The sequence below is a fragment of the Dipodomys spectabilis genome, unplaced genomic scaffold (genome assembly GCF_019054845.1).
Source record: "Dipodomys spectabilis isolate Male_0828 unplaced genomic scaffold, ASM1905484v1 ptg000069l, whole genome shotgun sequence".
NCBI classification, from domain to species: domain Eukaryota; kingdom Metazoa; phylum Chordata; class Mammalia; order Rodentia; family Heteromyidae; genus Dipodomys; species Dipodomys spectabilis.
The window spans coordinates 23,321,788-23,339,693 of record NW_024870746.1 but is presented as its reverse complement, the minus strand read 5'-3'; the positions used below and the strand labels follow the sequence as shown (position 1 = coordinate 23,339,693).

General features: G+C 46.4%; 1 protein-coding gene across 1 annotated transcript; it reads left to right on the top strand.

The window, feature by feature from the left end:
- The first annotated feature begins 3,308 nt into the window (after nucleotides 1–3,308).
- Nucleotides 3,309–9,100, top strand: Il19 (interleukin 19). Its single transcript, XM_042682257.1, has 5 exons — nucleotides 3,309–3,452; nucleotides 3,605–3,670; nucleotides 6,061–6,213; nucleotides 7,112–7,183; nucleotides 8,635–9,100. The coding sequence occupies exons 1-5, from the start codon at nucleotides 3,309–3,311 to the stop codon at nucleotides 8,746–8,748; spliced, it is 549 nt and encodes a 182-aa protein (XP_042538191.1). The 3' UTR covers nucleotides 8,749–9,100.
- Nucleotides 9,101–17,906: the final 8,806 nt, after the last annotated feature.

Here is a 17,906-nt window from a genome sequence, read left to right as displayed (position 1 = left end):
TGCAAGTGATGCTCATTTGCATGGTGATGGGGAGTTTATTTCTTTCCCAGAAACTGCATGTCAGGACCTAAAAAAACCCAAAAAACAAAAGAGGGATTTCTTCCTAATGATTAATCAGGTGTATCACAAAGAAGAAGAAAAAAAGAAAAACACTTAAGGAAATGAAAGAGGGGGAAAAAAACAATCTCCTGAGCATGGATCCACCCAGCGAATCCTGACAGCGTTTCCTCTTACCCACTTGATAAAAGTGACCAGCCCTCCCCAAGTGGCAGAGAGCACCTGGGGAGAAGACACCTGAGCGGCTGGTCTGCACGGTGAGATGGGGGGGGGGGTGGTAGTGGTGGTGCAAGCTCCATCCCTGGCTTTGCTTCTCATGATTCAGGCCCTCAGCCTTCATACTACGGGGTGGCCTGTCACCACTGTGCATGCCTGCACTGCCCTGGGTATTAGGGCTTCCGTAGAATGGGAAGGGGTGGTGAATTTTCTGGTACCTTCACTCAGTGAAAAGAGATAAAGGATGGAAAGAAGAAGAAAGAAAAAAATGAATGAAGGAAAGAAGAAAGGAAGGGAAGAAAGGAAAGAAGGAAGGAAAAAAAGAAAAGAGGGAAGGAAGAAATAAAAGGAAGGAAAGAAGGAAGGAAGGAAAGACAGAAAGGAAGGAAGGAAAGACAGAGGAAGGAAGGAAAAGAAAGGGAAGAAGGAAGGGAAAGAAAGGAAAGAGTAAAGGAAGGATGGACAGAAGGAAGAAAAGAGGAAAGGAGGAAGAAGGAAGGAAATAAAACAAAGGCAAGGAAGTAATGTCTTAACTATTGCCATTTCATTCTATGAACTTTATAAGTTATAACTTTATAACTTTATAAGTTATACCTTATATGTTTTATTTATTAAAAATGTATTGTTATTACAAAGGTGATGTATAGAGGGGTTACAGTTACATAAGTCAGGTAAAGTGTACATTTCTTCTTGGAAGATGTCTCCCAGTGTTTCCCTCCCAGCCCCACCCACAAACTGTATATTTTATTTTATTTTATTTTTGGGTCCAGTCGTGGGGCCTGAACTCTGGGCCTCGGCGCTGTCCCTCAGCTCTTCAGCTCAAGGCTAGCGCTCTACCACTTGAGCCACAGCATCAGTTCTGGCTTTTTTTCTTTTTGCTTATGTGGTGCTGAAGAATTGAACCCAGGGCCTCAGGCATGCAAGGCAAGTGCTCTACCACTGAGCCACCTTCTCAGCCCATGTATAGTTTATTTTAAAATACTCTTAACATTCTTTGCACTGGTAAATATCTTTTAAAGTGTAGAGTGCACCCCAGTGCCAGTAGGTCCCATTCAGAAGTGGTTCTCTTCTGGTGGAAAAACGAAGGGCTGGGATCTCCAGTTGAGGTGGGAGAGGGCAGCCCTCCGGTGGGAGGGGCTGGTGGCTTTCCCTTCAGCTGTTAGCTCTGTCATTGGGGGTCTGCTGAATGGGAATGTAGTTTGTCTCAGTTCCCTCACAGGCTGGTGGTGAGCACGCACATGATAATTGTGTGAAATGTTTCCAACACATGCGATGTGTAGGAGGTGCGTTACCTTCTATTACTATCTGAGTTGGCCAAGATGTCTAGAATGAGGCAGAGCTCAGGGAAGTTGCCACAGACTTTGCTGAATGTGGGGCTGATCTCCTGTCTTTTCTTAGGAAGAAATGAAAACAGAGAAATAGAAGTATTTAGCCTACTGCCTGTCCCTCTCTCAGATGAGGGCAAGGGCTCTGAATACTCCTGCCTGGCCTCTCGGAAGGGCAGGAGCTAGGGAGAGGCAGGAGTTGCTGGTTCTGGGCTTCCTAGAGAGGTAGCTGGGGAGTCCTAGAACAGTCTGATTCATGCCCTAGGCTCCTCCCCTTTTTAAAAAATAGTTATAGCCACTACTATCACAGTGAAGGGTCAGGGTGGAGGCTCTGTAGATCCCTAGCTGGCTTTCTAGGTTCAGAGCCCGACTCTTTTCTACTGCTACACAGGTTAGGCATGCTGAGCCCAGCCGGCACAACCGTGTTGGTCCATGGGGGACACTGGCAGTCCAGCCATATGTGTTGTTCTAAGACTCACCTTTAAGGCTAAGCTTTGTCTGTAAAGATTGTGCTACGGGTAGGGGTCAGAGAAAGATACTAAGCTGTACAATGAGGCGTGTGATGTACCTGTCTCCCCATGAGCATCATATGATGTGTGTGTGTGTGTGTGTGTGTGTGTGTGTGTATGAGTGTGCCAGTACTGGGGCTTGAACTCAAGATCTGGCTGCTGTCCCTCAGTTTTTTGCTCAAAGCTTATGCTCTACCACATGAGCTACATCCATAAATACCTGTGGTTTGTTGTTAATTTTTCTTTTTTTTTTTTTCTTTTTGTGGTTCATTGGAGACAAGAGTCTCACAGACTTTTGTGTCCAGGCTGGCTTCAAACCTCAACCCTCAGATCTCAGCTTCCTGAGTAGTGAGGATTATGGGCATGAGGCACCAGCACACGGCTCATGGGACACATTTTTAAACAAAGAGGTCAACAGAAACAAGCAAGAAGGGTACATGAGAGGAGGCAGCAAGTATCATGAAGTCTTGTTCTGCTGGAGAACTAGCTAGTTGCAAACATCTCTCTCTCTCTGTCTCTCTCTGTCTCTCTCTTTCTCTGTCTCTGTCTCTCTCTCTGTCTCTCTATCTCTGTCTCTGTCTCTGTCTCTCTGTTTCTCTGTTCTGTTGATGACAGATGTAAATCCATCAGCTTGGCCTCTTACAGGGAGAAGGCATTCCTCCCCTAGCTCCTCACTGTGACTAAGTAGTTTTTAAGAGATATCTGTGCCTTCTTTCCCCGCCTTCTCCAGAAGGCACAAATCTGCCTAGTTAGCTCCAAACAAATGTTTTGAAGCAGATACACTCTGAGGTTTTATCATAAAAGGGTGTTGCTTACTTGAGGGTCAAACAACAACCAAAAGCCCAAATGTGCTTCGATTTTCTTTTTTCAGATCTGTTGCCTAATTTCCATGGCTTATGACCAACCTTGTTTTTCTTTATTCATTTGATTAAAAACAATACTTTTCTCTCCTGTTGACGAAGTAAGTCGGCTTGAGTCAGCATAGTGACGGACACAAGCCCTCCTGTGCTTCCTGGGGCTGGGGCCGGGGGAGAGCTCATTGGTAACAGAGTCGAGACAACCAGAAGAGGTGACACAAGCCCCTGAAACATCTCAGCGCTGTGATTCAGGTCTTGGTTGCCTCCTACTCTGCATGTGCAGGTCCCCCAAAGGAACACACTGGAGTGATTCTCTTTCCGTTTCTCTCGAGGCTGGATAGAACATGAAGGTACAAAGTGCTTTCCTCTGGATCCTGGGCACACTGCTGATCCTGTCCTTAGGGCAGAGTCTTGGTCTCAGGAGATGTCTCATTTCTGTGGACATGCGCCATCTAGAAAGGAGTTTCCAGGAAATCAAAAGGACTTTGGTGAGGATGGGTTGGGTGAGGGTGTGGGCAAAGGGGTGTGTGGGTCACCTCCAGTCATGGCTGGAAAGACAAGCTCTTTCCTATTACCCCCGGTATCTCAGGGGAAAGTGAGATGTCATCGCCCATGTCTATTCTTCCGTTTCCTTCCCTAGCAAAACAAGGATGTCTTCCAAAATGTCACCATCTTGTCCACACTGCAAAGTCTGCAGGGCATTAAGGTATGGCTTGTCTATGACTGTTGTGTCTTTTTCTCTTAAAGTGTGTTTTAATCTTTCAAGTAACATGGCCCTGGAATAAGAAAGAAATCTCCACCCAATGTGTTGTCAGTGCTCAGGATTTCTTTAACCAAGAAGTCTGGACACACTTCTGTCCTGGGGTCCTAAAGAAATGCCACTTCCTTAGATTGTAATGGAGGGGGTGGGAGGCAGGCAGGTGCTCAGAGGGCAGGATTTTTGTGGTTTGGAGTCATTTGGAAGTTTCTATGAAGGGAAATGAAATAAAAGAAGAGCCACTGAAAAGCTGAGAGGCTGTAGAGTCAGGGACAGAAGAGAGAAGAGATCTGAGGTGCATGGGAGAATGGGATTATATGGCTACAAAATGTTTGTGAAGTGTGTGAAATCTTCCCTGTGGAGACCAAAGTGCAAAGAAAGCTTGATCTTCTCATCCTCCTTCTGCTTCTCTTCTTTCTCTCATCCTCTCTTCCCTTCCCTTCCCTTCCCTTCGTTCCTTCGTTCCTTCGTTCCTTCGTTCCTTCCTTCCTTCCTTCCTTCCTTCCTTCCTTCCTTCCTTCCTTCCTTCCTTCCTTTCTTTCTTTCTTTCCTCCCTCTCTTTTCCTTTCTTTCCCCTTTTCCTCCTTCCCTCATTTTTTTGGGTGCTGCATTCCTTTTTCTAATGCTGTATCTTTAGTAGCACAGGGTAATCTTTTGCCCCTCTAGTTTTTTTTTTGTTTTTGTTTTTTTGGGGGTCCAGTCGTGGGGCCTGAACTCTGGGCCTGAGCACTGTCCCTCAGCTCTTCAGCTCAAGGCTAGTGCTCTACCACTTGAGCCACAGCTCCACTTCCGGATTTTTTTCTGCTTATGTGGTGCTGAGGAATTGAACCCAGGGTCTCAGGCATGCAAGGCAAGCGCTCTATCACTGAGCCACCTTCCCAGCCCCTTTGCCCCTCTAGTTAAGGGCCCAGTGAGAATGGGAGAAAGGATTTCTGTTTTTTAATTTAATTTTATTTTTATTGTGAAAATACTGTACAAGGGGTTACAATTACATGGGCAGGATAATGAGTACATTTCTTATCAAGCATTGTAGCCTCCTCCTTTGTTTCCCCTTCCCATCCCTTCCCATCCTCCCCCCACTTCCCCCCACACTGAATCCACCTCCCCCTTTCCCCCTTCACCAAAGTTGTAAAGTTCGTTTTTCAACATAATGACTTGTACATCTCATTGTTGCAGTGGGTCCACCTGTATCCCTATTTAAATGATTTGTTTTTCCCTTCCCCTCCACCAATAATACCAACATCAAATACAGTGAAAGCAGGGGTTATATGTGGGGGAGGGACATACAAAGCAACAAAGAAATCATCTTATAAATATGTTAGAGGGGGAAAGGATTTCTGTGTGTTAAGTCAACTTTGCTGCCATCTAGGAAAAGCTACCCTGGAGGCCAGGGAGGCTGCTTCCTTTCAGGCTAATGAAGATGGATATGTTGTAAGCCACTCCCTACTTGGACTAAAATCTTCTACCAGTAATTGATGGGATGGACAGAGTACAGATTGTTAGAAGGACACCGTTTAGCCAGTTTCCCTGGGAGAGCTTAGGAAACCTCTCAGTCACATGCATGCAGTCAGTTTCCAGTCTTACAAATCTCAGTAGCATTCAAATGAGCCCTGCAGTTTACAAGGACAGTCTGGAAGAGAGCCCAGCACTGTGGTGTACAGCAGAGTAGCCAGGATAAAAGTAGCATCATGCCCAATATACCTGGCATGCTGTAGGCATGGGTCTTGATGGATGGGAGACATTATTGAGTAATCAGCTTCAGCCTCTGTAATGGAAGGAAGTCCTATTCAAGAAACCTGCTCAGCTGGGTGAGGGTGGCTCAGGCCTATAATACTAGCTACTCAGGAGGCTGAGATCTGAGGATTGTGGTTTGAAGCCAGGCCAGGCCAAAAAGCCCATGAGACTCTTATCTCCAATAAACTATCGAGAAAAAGCCAGAAGTTGTGCTGTGACTTAAGTGGTAGAGGGCTAACCTTGAGCAAAAAGAAGCTCAGGGACAGTGCCTAGACCCTGAGTTCAAGCCCCAGGAAGGGAAAATAATAATAATAATAATATTCTCAGCCACCAGCACTCTTCAGAACAAGTTTAAACAGAATATAGGAGTGACATGTTTGGGATTCTAATCGCTGATGGAAGATTTGGATCCCATTTTTTGGTTGCCATAACTCCCAGTCTTCCCCCTCAGTAGCTTGGCTGTGGGGAGAATGAATGAACACTTTGAGGCTGTTAGGAATTTTAGAAAATAACGTCTAGTTCTCTTGCTTCTTGCTGTCCCCACTTGTACAGATCATAAAAGAAGGCTCTGGGGGGTAGGAATCTTCTCTAATTTGTATCTGTAGCCCATAGATGTGTGCTGCGTGACCAGGAACCTCCTGGCATTCTACATGGACAAAGTGTTCAAGGATCATCAGGAGCCAAACCCCCAGATCCGGAGACAGATCAGCAGCATTGCTAACTCTTTCCTCCACACGCAGAAAACGCTGCAGCAATGTGTGAGTCTGTGAATCAGGGTTTCAGACATGTGCTCTCAGACTGACTAAGGAGAGCCTGGGCCAGCGTGGCACCCAGCATGCTTTCTGGTAGGGTTGGTGGGGGTGGGGGTGGAGTGGGGTCAAAGGAAATTCGCTGCCCTGTCATCTATGGAAGAACCATCAGGAACCTTCACACAGTGGTCACTCCTGTCCTAAGACTTCTGGTCAGCTGACATCTTGTCAGATGGGTCTCCTCTTGGACCATCCTCCTTGGAGAACCAGTTCGCCTTAAGCGTCTCTGTGAGGGGCATGTGAAGGATTCTGGTCTTACTGTAGTCTTTTTGAGTTTCTTTGTAAGGAATCCTCTGGGTTGTTTCTTGACCCTTATCCCCAAGGGTCACCTATTAAAATCAAACACCAGAATCAAAATCATAATGAAACAACAAAAAACTTAGATCCAGGTAAACCTGGGTTTCTATCTCTTTCCTGCTGTTCACTTGCTGTGGCAAATGACATCACCTCTCTGTGCCCCAGATTCTAACATGGTTAGAAAAGTGATAAACCCCACCCTGCCTACAATACTACAATCATGGACTCTAATGGGCACATTTAACCATTTCCCCCACCCGACAAATATTGAGTGCCTTACCAATTGGGGTGCTGCGATCGCAGAGGGGTGACAAGAAGATGTCATGTGTACGCTCTTGGTGCTGTGAACTCATAAAAAAGCCAAAGCTGTGGTCAGATGGCGACCACATTCATAGACAGGCACTAGTCTCCCCTGTCTGCTCCACCTGAATTTGCTCACCTGCCCCTCACCTGGGTGGGAGGAGAGATGTCGCTTCTCAAGTGGGAGGTGGCATGCCGGCGGGCCTGTGCTAAGGTCTGCTGACGGGCTGCCTCCAATGTGTCACGGCAGGAGCAGAGATGGTGCCACTGTAGTCAGGAAGCCACCAATGCCACTAGCATCATCCAGGACAACTACGATCAGGTGAGGTCGGGGAAGAAGATGGAGATGATGACAAATGAAGGGTAGTTGTCTTGATGGAGAATAACAGCCTTTCTGCCTCCTCCCTACTCTGAGTCATTTATTTTACACTCAGTGAGTCTTTGTGGCAGGTTTATCCTGCGTCTTTATCTGCAGTGTGCGTGCGTGCATGCGTGTGTGTGTGTGTGTGTGTGTGCGTGTGTGTGTGTGTGTGCGCATGCGTGCGTGCGTGCGTGTGTGCGCATGCGTGCGTGTGTGTGTGTGTGTGCGCGCGCGCGCACGCACTTGTGTGTTGGTCTTAGCTCATTGGCTGATTCTCTGTTATCCCTCTCCTAGTTTCTTTATACCTCTGCTTACCAGGCCTGACTGGGTTATAACTTGGGGAGAAGTACGTGGTAGGTAAGTTGGGGGTGATATAAAGGAAATGAGATCCGTAGCGAATTACATGCTGTTATGCATGGAGTAAACACGTTGTGTGTGGAGTATCCTGTGGCAGCACGCATCGTAGGTATTCTGCATCCTGATGAAGGCACAGTGCTTCCCGTGCAGGGGTCAATATAAAAGCCGTGCTTCTCATATGCTCGCATCATCGTGAGAACTGGCTCAAGGAATCCGGGGTTTCTGTGTTCTGACCGCACCCACAGATGATGCCACTAGCTTTGAAGAGCAAGGAGGTGTGAGGGTCTGTGCAGAGCTCTTTATCTCCATTAGGTAATGTAGCAAGAGCCAAGTGGTGAACTTGATAGTGTCCCAAGCCAATGAATGTGTGGCCTCATTGGTCTTTCACAATAATGCTATGAATATTATCTGTCCTGGGTGAATTAGGAAAACCAGGTCCCAGTATGTTAAGTGAGTTATTAAATTCCTCTCTGCCTCTAAGTGGTGGACGTAGGATTTTTGGTTCCCACTGGCTCTATGGATGCACCTTTAGATCTTCTCCCTTTCCTGTGGAAAGAGGTGGGGAAGTCAGGAGTCACAGTCTAGTTCTGATTCTTTGACTACTCAGCTGTGATTCTGTAGGGGACACAGGCCCTTAGGGTCAGGTGGGGACAGCATAATCTCCCTTTCCACTGGAGATCACCAAAGGTACCAAGACTTTCGGGAAGACAGAAGTACTAAAAGCAAGCTGACGTGAAAAGCAAATAAAAGAAATGGCCAGCAAGGAATCTTTCCTGTGACAAGCAAGGGGGTGGTGGTTGGGGTAAGAGGGAGAGGTAAAACAGAGGGAAAAGAAAGGATTTCTTATTTTGTCTATAAGGAGTTGGCATGATTTATTGGCTTGTTTGTAAACACCAAGCTGGTCAGCGATTCGGAAAATAATGCCAAATGGCTGCTACGCAAATATATTTGATACATTAAAAGCAAATCACATGGGGACTCAAGTCGAGGGACAGTGACAGCAAATGTTGGCCCAGTCTCAAGGTGTGAACTTATGGTGGTTTTATTGTTTTCAGCTGGAGGTCCGTGCTGCCGCCATTAAATCCCTGGGTGAGCTTGACATCTTTTTAGCCTGGATCAACAAGAATCACCAGGAAACTTCCCATGTTCAACACCAAGTTCCTGTGTAATTATCCAAGAATGAACATCTCCGGAGAGGTTTCTTATGATTATGGCAGACTTTAAAAGGGAGAAGCCTCCCTGCTGATTTGGGAGTCTCTCCTTTGGGGTTAGGGAAAGAAAATGAGTTTGGGCCAATCTCACCCTGCAAATGAAAAATCTCATGGGCTGGTCTCCGGCTGTCTGATCCCACCTGAAAATAGCCAAGTAGTCTGTTATTTTATTTATAATGACCTATACCTTCCAGGTTCTGGGAGCTAGCCTGGAAGGAAATGATCCGATTCCCATTAACTTATTGTAAAGTCATGTCTTCTGTAGTTTACGTGGGGCCGACTGACTTGTCTGAATAAACGCCATGCTTTACCTCTGAGAGAAAGTGCCTTCTGATTCAGGGAATCAGTCAAACACTAATACATAGCAACTAGTAGACTAAAAGAGGCATGAAGAACGTAGCTAGACGGGGAACTTGAAGCTCAGTGCGGGGTAATAGTTTACCTACCCAGGGCTCAAAACTGGTGCAGAAAATGGTTCCAAACAGTGTTTTAAGATTCCATTTTTTAGTTGTTGAAACAAAATATCTGGGGTTGGGTTACTTTCAAAAGAAGAGAGGTCTACTGAGCTCACAGTTCTGCGGGTTCAGGGACATGGGGCTGGCAGGGCCTTGGCTCTGCTGAGGGCTGCATGATTGAAGGCATCACAATAGCGAAAGCACGCAGAAGGAAGACACCTCGAGACAGGATGGCAGAAAATGATGTAGGGTTAAGGCTTGCTCTTGTCACAACGTATTCTCAGGAGATCCAAGATCCCAGGACACATAGCTTAGTTCATTCCCAGGGTACCCACTCAATGACCTCAGGACCTCCTACCAGGCCCCATCTTGTACAGATCCACCACCCTAGGGACCAAGCCTCTGGCATCTGAGACCTGGAAAGGGGCAAGCCTCATCAAACCATAGCACTGGCTCTTTACATTGTTCACTCAGGTGGGGCAGAGAAGCCTTCACTCTGCTTCAGATTTCCTCTCCATCTCCCTCCATTTCTGATATCTCTTCTTCTGTGCCTCTGTCTTCTCTCTCCATCTCCTTCATCTCTTTGATTTTCTCTGTATGCATTTCTTTGTTATCTCTCTTTCTTCCCAACACAGATAAAGACTAAACTAACGCTAATCCATTCTCTAAGGGTGGTAGGTGTTGTGCTGAGAATATATTTCTAGTGAGGGATGATTGTCATGGTGACAAACTTGAGCAGGTACAGCCCAGAGGCCTTGGACACCCTGGGCAGAGGGCCAAGGCCCTAAGGGGCTGTGGAGAAGGCGCCAAGTTCTAGATGAACACTTAGCTGCTTCAGAGGACAAAGACCTGTCAATAACCAGCGTGAAATAACAGCTGACATTTCCCAAGGCTGAGAGAAGAACTCTATGTGCATTATCCTGAGCCAGCATCTGTACTGCACCTGGCTAGCTGCAGTTACCTTTCTTCTTTCCTACAGCCTTTACCCAAAAGGACACCATGTAGGCTGTACCCCACACCTACCACTTCCACCTTGGAAAACCTTACCTCTCCTTCCTGTTTTCCTAGCATCCTGTGTTGTTTCTTTTCTGCCTCGTTATTCAAATGTAAGATCCATGAGTGTGGAAAGAGGAGAAGGCACATTGATGGTATAGAGCACACACACACACACACACTCTCTCTCTTTCTCTCTCTCATCTCAGGTATTTTGCCTGAACTCTCTGTCTCTTGCCTATCCTTCCTTTCAAACCTGAAGAAAGTGTCTCACCTCTTCTTTGGGTCCTGAGCAGGCTTGTCACTGAATTAGAACTGCTTCTTACACAATGCGCACTAATTGCTGAGTGTGTTGGTACACACCTGTAATCATAGCTACGCAGAAGGTATGGGGAAAGAGGATTATGGTCTGAGGCGGGCCCCAGGCAAAAAGTATAAGATCCTTAAGCACAAAGGGCTGGAGTTGTGGCATTCAGTAGAGCATTTGCCTAGCAAGCACAAGGCCCAGAGTTCAAACCCAGTACAGCCAAACAAAAGAAAAGGAGAAAAAAGAAATACTTGTTAAATATCCAAGTATACAATTACCCTTCCCCCCAAACCTTCCTTCTGAGTCCTCTATGAGCTCTGGTCATTGCCCTGAAGAAGTTGGGCTTTACCTCACCTGTTTGGTATGGGAGGAGGGGGACCTCTGGGTGTCTAGGAGCATTTCACGTACAGCATCTCATTAAGGCCTCAGAACTGGCCCCGGAGCTTGTAATTCCTGTGCCCACTGGGTCAGAGAAGGCAACAGAGGCTCAGGGCAGTGGGAAACTTGTCAAGGCTCCATGGTAAAGGGACAGCAGATCCAGAAGTTGAGTCCAGGCCCTGTCTATCTGGTCCTGGGGTCCTCTCTTCCTACTGCTGGGGAAATTCTCTCCTCTCTGGCCAAGGTCATATGACCCAGGATCCAGGTTACTGCTCTGAATGCCAACAATGCTTATAATTAAACCCAGGCATATCAAAAGAAGCCTTGACTAATGAGCAACACACTCCTGAAGTGGCACACAAGTTCATGGGCCAACACAAAGCAAAGCTTCTGAACATGTCACACGATGTTCCTGGCCCAGATGACACTCTGGATTTCTCCTGGGGACATTCTATCCTTCTTCCACTCTTTTTAACCCTCAGAGAAAATTGCTGCCAGCCAAGCATGCTCAGGGTAGCTATCTTCTAAAATCACCGACTTGTCGGAAGTCGGGACGGACTTTGGTGTGAAACCTTGGCTTCAGCACCTACTTAGTGACTTTGGACAGTTTACTAAGGCCGTGTCTTACTTTCTGGACTGTTCAGTGTTGGAATTATTATGAGGATTTGAGAGCCTGTGTATTCAGGGCTGGATGTGAACAGCATACTCATTAAAAATGATGGATGCTACTGAATGATTTCCCATAATTCACAGTTGTCAAGTGAGACAAACAAGAGGTGCCAGAACAAATCTGCATCTTCAGAATGGGAGATAGAAATCTCCGTAGCTCTGTGTGTTGAGTCCCTGCAGTGTCTGCAGGGGGCTTGCAGTTTCTGCATTGGCATCCATGTCCAGACTGCCTTCCTGTTCTTGTATTGCAGGCGGGCTCACTACCCTTCTTTTCCTGTGACAGCTCTCCCTGGGGCACCTTCATGAACACCATGTAGGAATCTTCCCTGGACTGACTCCAGTATCTTGCTAGGCTCAGTATGGTCTCTCATTACACTTAGAACAAGACACAGAGCAGTCTATGTACTTGATGTGTCCCATGCCTCTGTGAACCGTTGTCTGAACGTGGCAGCCTAGCAAACTCATCCTTTCTGAGGTGAGCTCAGGGCAGGGGTCAGTGTATCGCCTGTGAGCAAGGAATTTTGTGGTGAGGTTAGAGTCTTAGAAAGTGGCTATGAGCCCAGAGCTGGTGGCTCACACCTATAATCCTAGTTACTCAGGAAGATGAGATCTGGGGATCGAGATGCAGACCCATTCCAGGCAGATAAGTCTGAGTGTTATCTCCAATCAACCAGCAAAGTCTGGAACAGATGTGGCTCAAGTGAATGAAAAAGAGAGGTTCAAGCCCAAGTAGTGGCACACATAGAGACACAGAAAGACATAGACCGACAGACAGACAGACACACATATACACAGAGAGAGACACCCACACAGAGACAGACACATATATATTGCTATGAGCTCTCAGATACTCCGCCCAGCCATGGAATCTGTTACTCCCTTCCTGTGGCTCTGCTTGCTTGAAGATCTGAGGGCTGTAGGTGATACCTCTCCATGTGTCTTAGGTTTGAAGCTGGATCCAGGAGCCAGGTGCTCTGCATAGGCCATCACTGGTCCTGGGAGAGAGCTTCGGGATCCAGTGTTTGGAACAGGAGCATCCTTTATTACACCTTACTTAGCTAGCTGAACCCTCAACACAGGCTTAATTAAATTTTAGAGAACCCTTAACCCCACTTCAGGGCAGAAATCGATCTTCTTACTTCTTCTGCTCTACCTCCACCCTACTGGTGTTCCTTGGGATCAAAAGTGTCAAGTTAGAGATATCTCAGTGCTCTTCTCTTTCTAGAATCAGTTTCCAAGGACACAGCGACTTTGTGACTGGTTGCGCTCGTAATTACACGTTCCCTGCAGAAATGTAGGCATACAGGAAGCAGAAGCTGTGTAGTCAGCGCCCTCTTGAGGAGATCTTTTTGGGCTTTGGGAGTCTCTGAGCCAATCCTCTGTTCTCCATTTGGAATCTTTACCCTTTGCTTCATTTCCCTGGGTTCGTGCTCACCACAAGAACTCAGTGTTCCACTCTGTTTGACCCGCTTGTGTTAGTTTGATTTAGCCTCAGAGTCCTTAATTGAACAACCCTGAAGCTTGAAGGGCAGGCTTCTTACCCAATGCCTGAGCTGGCCGTCCCCCTCTAGAGCAAGGAGGAAAGCTAGCACTGCCCACCTGGCAGCCAGGTGGTCACAAGGGCAAGTTATATGGCATCATCAGTCAAGCAAGCACCTTCCCATCTGGGCAGAGCTTCTCAGTGTGTTCAGCAAGCAAGTCTGGTGAGCTCCTGGGAGAAGAGATGACGTTGATTCAGACTCTGAGTGCGTTACCAGGGGGAAACAGACACGAGACGCAGGAAAGTCATGATGACCTTGAATGCTCAGCATGACTGCAATCAGGCCCATTTTCAACTCCTTCAATCCGTGCCCCAACATCACCCAACACCCAGTACTGCTACAGAAATGCTCTGTAGCCAGCGAGACTCTGGTGGCTCACCCCTATAATCCTAGCTACTCAAGAGGCTGAGATCTGAGGAGCTCCATTTGAAGCCAGTTGGGGCAGGATATTCCATGAGACTCATTATCTCCAATTAACCACCCAAAAGCCAGAAATGGAACTATGGTTCAGATGGTAGAGAGCTAGCTTTGAACATTAAACAACAACAACAACAAAAAAGCTCAGGGATAGCACCTAGGACCCAAATTTAAGCCCCAGGACTAGAAAGAAATAAAGGAAATGCTCTGCAGTCTCCAAAACTTTGTTCCAGCTTTCCTTGCTGTAAGGGGTAAAGCCATTTTTGATCCTGCTACAGACTCCATCCAAAAGCTTACTGGACCATGAGTCCTTCCAGGCCTTACTCCAACCACTTTGAGGATCCTCAGATACCAGCCTTGCCACTCGGCAGTAGTCTCAATCTTCTTTCTCCACCCAAGACCCTATAGAAGCACAGGCTCTGGCTTTTCCTAGGAAAGTCCTGATGATAATTTCATCTTGTCCTTCTCCGAGCATGTGTCACAACTGGGGAGGTGTGGCCACAACATCACAGGTCTTTGCCCCTGCCTTTGTGCGCCTTTGATTTCTTCAGCATACTAGTGAAATTTAGAAACTCTACTCAGGGGGCTGGGAAGGTGGCTCAGTGGTAGAGCACTTGCCTTGCATGCATGAGGCCCTGGGTTCAATTCCTCAGCACCACATAAGCAAAAAGAAAAAAGCCGGAAGTAGCGCTGTGGCTCAAGTGGTAGAGCGCTAGCCTTGAGCTGAAGAGCTGAGGGACAGCACCCAGGCCCAGAGTTCAGGCCCCACGACCGGACCCCCCAAAAAAGGAAACTCTACTCAGAATAATATTTCCAAATACATAATGGAGATAGAAAAGATTATAAAGAACACCAGTAATATAAAAATACAGCAACCAGAATATGGAAATGTTAAATAGGATGTTTATTTATCGATTAGGGCATTACTTAATATAACCTGGCATAATTTCTAAGCACTGATGAGTATAATGTTATTTTGAGATATCTGAAGCCACTATAACAGAACACAAAGGTATATGTGATTTCCATTAGTGTTGCTATAGCTATTGTGGCTTGTATTTGTTGTCTATCTTCATAATTAAAGAAAATGCTCACTTTTGATGAAAGGTTAATGAAAACAAAAGACATAGTATTTTTTGTTGTTTGTTTTTGGTCAGTCCTGAGGCTTGAACTCTGGGCCTGGGTACTGTCTTTGAGTTCCTTTTGCTCAAGGCTAGTGCTCTACCACTTGAGCCACATTGCTACTTCCTGCTCTTTCTATGATTTAACTGGAGATAAGAGTCTCACAGACTTTCCTGCCTGGGTTGTTTTTGAACTGCAATCCTCAGATCTCAGCCTCCTAAGCAGCTAGTATTACAGGTGTGAGCTTCTTGTCATTGTTCTCCTCCCGGGCTAGAAACTCCAGCCTTGCATGCTCTGAGGTCCTTTGGAGAGTCCCACAATGATGTCATGACCATTTGGTTCCTTCCACCAAGCTCAGAGTCCACACATGAGAGATTCTCCATACTTATTTTTTAAATAAAAAAGGCAGGAATTAAAGCTGGGTACAGGTCGCTCACACTTGTAATCCTAACTACTTGGGAAGCTGAGGTTGGGAAGATCAAAAGTTCAAGGCCAGCCTAGGCAGAAGAGATCATGAGATTCTTTTCTCATGGGCCCAGTGCTCAGAGTCTGTTATCCTAGCTAAGATGGGAAGACTAAAATAGGAGGATCACAGTCTAGTCATGACCCTGAGCAGGAAGTGAGACCCTGTCTTGAGAATAACCAGCACACACATACACAAAATAAAAAGATCTCCAAGTGTAGCTCAGTGGTAGACAGCCTGCTTTGCGAGTACATGGACCCTGAGTTCAAATCCCAATACCTCCAAAAAATGAATAAATCCCCATTCTCTTAAGTGAAACAACTGTGGATTCAAGGCCTTCTTTGGGCTTTTTGTTCCTGGCTCTACGTTCAGGGGAGGCTCCAGTTACCCAACTCTGGAGACTCAGTGATGTCAGAGGAAGTGCAGATGGAGGTTGAAAGGATCGTGCAAATTGAGCTGGCTCAACAGAGAGTGACAGAAAAAAAATGCAGGAAAGGGAAGTGACGTGTCACTCTGGCTGGCACCCTGGCAGACAGGGAACTAAAAGTGTATGCTCCTGGCAGACTCAGTTGTTCTACCTAACCCCACGCCCTGCCCGTCTCCTAGGATGTCACTAGCACTGAAGACTTGGGAGTGGCAATGTCTTCTACCTGCCTGGCCACTCCATGATCTGGAATTCTTCCTCCAGAGGAACCAGAAGGCCTGTGCTTCTCAGTGCTCCTGCAGAGTGATGCAACTTGGCAGAAAGCCAGCCATCAGCAACTATGACATCATAGACATGAAGAACCCAGAGTAGCAAACCCAGGCCTTGCCATGGGTAAAAGGAATGGCTGGATTTCCTTTTAAAAAAAAAACATTGTGTCTAGAAAAATGTTTACTGACCCCAAATGGCTTGCTGAGGAAGCTGAGTGTGTTTCATAAAAAGGGATTCTCCTCTTTCCTTAGTTCATCTTTACACTGGCACTTTTTCGATGCTGGCCCCTCTGTTTTGTAACTTTGTCAAGTTGGCTTGGCGTGCATATGACATGAACCCCCAGTGTCTTTACCCTGGGACTCCATCTTCTCCATCGGATAACTAACCATATATCCAGCCTGCACTATCTTTGAAAGTTCCTGCTTCATACACAGCGTTTACCGTGGCTCTCCCTTCCTGTAAGACCCTTCCAGGGCTTCCTATTGCCTCAGAGGAAAGCAGCACATTACAGAATCAAGTAGGTCCAATGGAAAGGGACTTAAGAAATGATTTCATTTCTTTTCCCACTGTTAGATGTTTTGGCTGGATAAAGCACACCATGCAAGGCCGAGAAGGGAGGAAAAGTTTAAAGCCAGAAAGAATGGTAGGCTGTCTCCATCAGGACAGAGCAGCGGCTGCCCTTCATCTAGAGACTGGCATTTAGAGGGAGGGAGCCTGAAAGAAGAGGAGGGACACATTGTCAGTGGGAGGAGGGGCTACCTGGAGATGCAGACAACCAGGCTGAACTTTGGTGGCTAGAATGCCGGCCCTCACAGAATGACTTCACCCCAGCTAACACCCACACTTCTCAGAAGAGAACTCCTTGGCGTGATCTCTTTTGTCATTGATGGTACGATTTTATTTCCAACTTGATCTTGTACTGCACCTCTGCGCACAACCCAGCTCCAGTCAAATACATCCATCTTCCAGGCCTCAAGAACATGGGACTCCATAGCTCATTTCCACCCCAAATGCCCTTTGTCCAACCACACTCTCCAGCATCTTTGTCCACTTCAATTGTGCCCATGCTTCAAAGCTCAGCCCAGAATCTCTTCTGTGCCATAGGTGTTCCTTCTGGGCATCTTGGCATTTCCCTCCTATGCACTCAGCTGTACTAACAGTCTTGGTGGATCTTTAAACCCAACCCTAATCCCTTCAACAAAGCCATCAGGAATTAGGGGTTGTAATCCCAACAACATTAGCCTACTGTTCTGAACCTAGTAGGTGTTTAGCAAGTGCTCATTGACTCAATGCCATTTACAATCTATCTCATCAAACATAGGGGTGATAAAAATCATCTTTTGTGCCTAGAGGTTTATATAAACATTGCTGTTGCCAAATCAATGAGCCAGCCCGACTAGGTAGGAGTCATCACATTTTGTTGATGAATACTCAATACCCAAAAAGTTTAAGATCTAGTTTGGATCAGTTGCAGTCACTTGAGAGTTGATGGGAAAGTGAGTGTTAGAAGTGGGTCTCCTAGCCCTCAATCCTTGTGATCTAGACTGCTAAAACCATGCACTGTCTAACACAGTCTCTTTCCTTTGACTAGAATTGTGAGGTAGAAAAAGCTTCTCTCCCAGTCTCATTAATGAAGAAAGCTATTTACTATGTAGGAATAATTCACAATGGGTTGCGTGAACACCTCTGGGGTGGAATGAACACACATTGGGTTCAACTTCTGAGTTCACTTTTTACCAGCCTAGTGACCTTAGGGCAAGTTACTTAGCCTTTTTGAACTATAGCTTCCCCATTTATGAAATGGGGAAATTGGGACCAGGTGGACTGAAAGTCATTTCCAACTCTATTGATTTGGAAGCACTCCTGCTATGGGAATAGAATTCCAGCTTCATGGACATGTCACTGTGGCCAAGAGCTCCTGGTCCTCTCATAAGTTAAATCATGAAGCTCAGGCTTTAGGACACAACATAAAGAAGAAACAATTGTAAATCGATGTGTTCATCCAGTGATCATCACATATTAGCAGAGCAAGATGTAAAAAGAGCTCTCAGGCTAGAAGGAGATAGATATATGTAAC

Bases quoted from the DNA above. Each gene is read 5' to 3' on its own strand.
- Il19 (XM_042682257.1), top strand. From the start codon at position 3,309: ATGAAGGTACAAAGTGCTTTCCTCTGGATCCTGGGCACACTGCTGATC. The intron at 3,671-6,060 runs GTATGGCTTGTC...TTGTATCTGTAG, and splicing joins AAAGTCTGCAGGGCATTAAG to CCCATAGATGTGTGCTGCGT. The intron at 6,214-7,111 runs GTGAGTCTGTGA...GTGTCACGGCAG, and splicing joins AGAAAACGCTGCAGCAATGT to GAGCAGAGATGGTGCCACTG.